Below are 4,443 nucleotides of genomic sequence, written 5' to 3'. Positions count from 1 at the left end.
AATTAATTAGCACCCTTACAGGCGCTATTTAATTATTCTGCCTAAAGGTTTCAACCTTAGAATTGGAATCAGCACACGGTAAGAAAAAAAATAGGATTTTTTTGAAGTCGTGAAGTTGTCTCCTCGCAGCCGGAGCGCCAGCGCAGGGCAAAAAAAAAAAAAACAGAATCGCCTCTCTCAGATAATGCAAAGTGCCAAAAAAAAGTTATCAATCATTGTGATTTGTGATTGCTCTCTCTCTCTCTCTCTCTCTCTCTGTCTCTCTCTCTCTATCTCTCTCTCCCAAAAACTTCCCAAAACTGTTAAGGCATACTACTCCCCAGTTTGAAAGAGGTTATTTGACTAAAATTGTACTCAACAGCTAAAGAAAAGAATTTAAAAACTGTCACATTTCATGAGTTAAGAAATAAAATGATTGAAGTGTTTGAATATTTGTACAGGGACATGACATAGGCACACAAATACCCTGAGAAGACTCAGGTTGGAAAAATAATCCACATCCTTGTCAGCAGTGCGTCTCTTTGTGATCAGCCTGTAGCTGTTCCTAAGGGACTTGTGTACACTATACCAATGAAAATTCTTCACAAGCATTTCCTGTGAAAAACCTCCTTTCCAACATGCATTCACGTTTACAACTGAGAGTACAGGTTTTACAGCAGATGCGACAAAATCATCTCTGGTGGTTGAAAAACGGATGTTTCAGTGCCTCTTTTGCTGTCAGACGCTCGGATGGATCAAATTTAAGAAGACCATGCAGCAAGTCGATCAAAGCACCTGCAGAATGATCCACATATGGCATCACAAGATTCTGCAGAGACAGCCAAACATCAAAATCTGACAACCTGTTTAACCCCATAAGTTTGCAAGAGTCAAACCAAAGGCTTACTCACCTGTAGCCGAGGTAATCTTCTCACAGCCCTGATACTTTCTCTTGAGGTAGCCCCCTCAGGCCAGTTCAATTCCCGTCGATGTCTAAAGTATTTTTCAGCCCTCCGACTGCATAGAGGGAACAGTCAGATCTTGAAAAAACCATTAAAAGTGCACACACCTTTTGCCTAGTGCGCAGAACTTATAACAAGGTCCTTACAATTCCTTTGAAAGACGTGCATGGAGACTAGTAATAAACCAGTTAAGTAGAAAGCGACTCACTCAAGCCTCTTTATTATGTGTTGAGGGATTGGCCCAAGAACTCGCTCCATCATAGCAAGATGTTCCAGGTTTTCATGTGTCTGGAACAATGCTTCACCCTGGTGGTGAAAAAGGAGATGATTATAAAACAAAACAATGAAATTATTAATCCTGATAAGAGCGACGTGGATGAAAAGCTTACCAAGCACAACTCCACAAGAATACACCCAACGCTCCACATATCACAAGGATAACTCCATCCAAGACCTAGGAAATAAGAAGGAAAAAACAAAGTGAGGCTTCTTCCACTAGAGGACAACTCACATCTTAAAAGAGAACTACAGCACACGGCACCATGCTCACCAAGTATTACTTCGGGGGCACGATAATGCCTCGTTGAGACTATCGAACAATGATGACGGCTTTCAAATGTGGCACTGCCAAAATCAATAAGCTTTATCTGGCTGGACTTGGGGATGCATGTGAAGTGTTTTCCAGCTCGAGAGCTCTGTGAACAAAGACCGTATCAGTCAGAAAAACATACATAAAAAACACTGCCAAGATGTTCAAGTGAAAAATTCAGTACGAAACTAATAGGTGCAATTTCAATTGACTAAATTTGCAAACCGGGGCAACTGACAAAATGCATCCTCCCTTTTACCTTTTGATCGGGTAGCTTTATGTAGTCCGAAGATACCAGCAAAATATTTTCAGGCTTCAGATCTGTGTGGATGAGAGTAAGTTCATGCATGTCTGCAAAATAAGAAAGAACATTACCCAATATTCATGACAAATATCAGCAAAAGTAGCAGCCCAGTATACTGAGTTGAAAAAGGCCTTACATGCTACAGACTGCAGAAGCTGTAGACCAAAGTCACGGACCAGGTCAACTGGAAAGGGCCTGTAGCTGTTCTTGCGTAGAAAATCATACAAGCTAGGTCCAAGCCTGTCGCAAACCTGGTAAAAAGAAAAAAAACACATCAAATTAGTGTGTGACATTAGCAAACATGCTTCTAACAGTTTAAGTCAGCTTCTCACATTCTCACAACAAACGGCACCAAAGGTCTACTTACAATGCATATATGCTTGCGGTAATCAAACCAGCATCTCAAGCGAACACAGCCCCTGCATTAGCAAGCAAACAGATATGTTCATGCGATTGGATCTAATAAAAGACCCACGGATAACTCCCATCCATTAAATAAAGAGAGCTTTCACAAACTAAATGCTAGCAGTGTCACTAAGGATCTCGCAACATGAATGTGATAAGACAGACCGTGAGCCAGTCCTGTCGTGCTTGGCAAGCACACGCAGTACATCTATTTCAATCATAGCAGCATCACGATACTTCTGAACATTTCGAATGACTTTTATAGCTACATAATCCTGCTCCTCACGATCCCAACATTCCAATACCCTGCCAAATGTCCCTGCAGGGCTCCACAGTATATCATTTCATCCCTCCATCATAAAGATCTATAACGTTATACCACTCACAACTGATTGACAGGCAAGACTTCAAAACATTCGGAAGACAAGCTCCTAACAAAAATGAAGTTTTATGGCACTTCACTAGTAATACCAATGTCCCTAACCCACTTTGCTTCAAGAAAAGCACACTAATGTATACACAGTATCAGCATTGCAAGTAGCACATACACACAAAAAAAAAACCCAAATAAACAAACCCATTTATGACATAAATCTCCGAGATAAAACACCACCCACGGGAACCATACATAACTCATGAGCAAAATGTTCCACTTCAATAATTTTTTAATACAGACAGGAGGCATACACACTCTGGCTAGCAGTCTGGCTAAGCATTGTCGGAACAAAAAAGTATCCAAGACAGCATGAGAGACCAACTCTTCCAATTTATTGAAAAAAAATGCATAAAAGGAATCTAAAAGACTAGAAAAGGATTAGTAACACACCTTCCCCCATCTTGCTGAGAATTTTGTCTGCACGCCCCAGAATACATGAAATCACCAATGAAGTTGATGGTCAGCATCTATTGAAGACAAATTGATTAAAGCATAGACAAGAATACAGCTAGACTTCAATGCAAAGTAAACAGGAAAAACCCTTATTGAATGAGTGAAATGCATGGCAAATCAAACCACATATGAGCTTATATAGAATTGAAACAAGCTGCCGAGTTGTAAGCCGAGATGCTGTGTAGAATTAGCAAGTGTCATTACAGCGGGGAGTAATATTTTCTCCAAGTTCAAACATGTAGTGCCCATCTTTGTCATCTTCACGCCAAGGAGGGGATTGAGCACGGGCAGATCCATTCACATAGGCATTCAGAGGAGCAGGGCCAGACCCTGCTCGAGCAGCAGCACCCCCCCTGTCATGCCTTTCATGCTCCATGTTATGATGCCCATTGTAGGCAATAGGCTGGGCCTACACAAAGCCATCCGGCATCCATGTTCCACCATCATAAACATACTCTTTTTTACGTTGTAATGAAACCCTAGCCCCCATTTCCCCCCCACTCAAACAGCCTACGGCCATGGCGGTGACAGACCCAGTATGGCCAAAAAACCTTGCTTTGTGTGGTGCATTTTTTTAACTTGAAACGATACTTCTGTGCGCAAGGGTTTCCTTTGCCATACCTTAAAACTGACCCTGACTTAATTTTAACATAGACCCTACCACTAACCCTAACCCTGACCCTGACCCTGACCCTAGACTTAACGGAATTTAAAAAAAAAAGTAGTAAAAGATCTGTGTTTTGAATCTGTAATGAAGAGAAAAAGAAGTTTATCAGCAACCAACCTCATCTCTTCTCAAAACCGCTTCATCATAAGTGAGCCTGCCACGCTTCTCAGGCCGCCGATCGAAATCCAGGAGGGCAGCCATGGATCCGGAGCTCATTGCAGATGGCTATGGCATGCGCCAACGCCGTAGAGGACGAGCAAGAGAAGCCAAGCTTTCGCAGAGAAATTGGCAACGGCTAAGGCTATGGCAACGATGAGACAGATCAGGCAAGTTCTGCGTTTCTGTACCTACACGGTCCCTTAATTCCAAGGCAAGCGTATATTGAACCTGTGACTCGTGAGTGGTGTCAGCGTATATATCATGAAGGATCCATCCATACATGCATACCATACCATTTCATTCAGGTTGATAATCTTGACCCATTTTATGGAGTGAGGGGGAAGGGGAATCAAACCCACTTCGTGTGGACTCTGGAGAAATGTGTCATTTCATTAAGGTTGATAATCTTGACCCATTTTATGCAGTGAGCGGGAAGGGGAATCAAACGCACTTCATGTGGACTCTGGAGAAATGTCGCCACCTTAACCA

General features: G+C 42.2%; 1 protein-coding gene across 4 annotated transcripts; it reads right to left on the bottom strand.

The window, feature by feature from the left end:
- Positions 1-398: 398 nt before the first annotated feature.
- Positions 399-4,184, bottom strand: LOC147637688 (serine/threonine-protein kinase AFC1-like). Of its 4 annotated transcripts, none has more exons than XM_086799517.1 (12): positions 3,913-4,184; positions 3,333-3,537; positions 3,066-3,092; positions 2,405-2,558; positions 2,202-2,253; positions 1,971-2,085; positions 1,790-1,881; positions 1,492-1,636; positions 1,331-1,395; positions 1,150-1,247; positions 891-996; positions 399-808 (listed from the first exon to the last, which is right to left on the bottom strand). In XM_086799517.1, the coding sequence occupies exons 1-12, from the start codon at positions 4,009-4,011 to the stop codon at positions 671-673; spliced, it is 1,296 nt and encodes a 431-aa protein (XP_086655643.1). In that variant the 5' UTR covers positions 4,012-4,184; the 3' UTR covers positions 399-670. The 4 variants fall into 4 exon arrangements, with proteins under 4 accessions (XP_086655643.1, XP_086655644.1, XP_086655642.1 ...); XM_086799518.1 differs by having other exon boundaries at positions 399-774; XM_086799516.1 differs by having other exon boundaries at positions 1,331-1,636.
- Positions 4,185-4,443: the final 259 nt, after the last annotated feature.

The sequence above is a fragment of the Cibotium barometz genome, chromosome 6 (genome assembly GCF_041138505.1).
Source record: "Cibotium barometz isolate CiBa-2024 chromosome 6, ASM4113850v1, whole genome shotgun sequence".
NCBI classification, from domain to species: domain Eukaryota; kingdom Viridiplantae; phylum Streptophyta; class Polypodiopsida; order Cyatheales; family Cibotiaceae; genus Cibotium; species Cibotium barometz.
The sequence above is the reverse complement of the archived record's forward strand: the minus strand, read 5'-3'. Positions and strand labels throughout refer to the sequence as shown.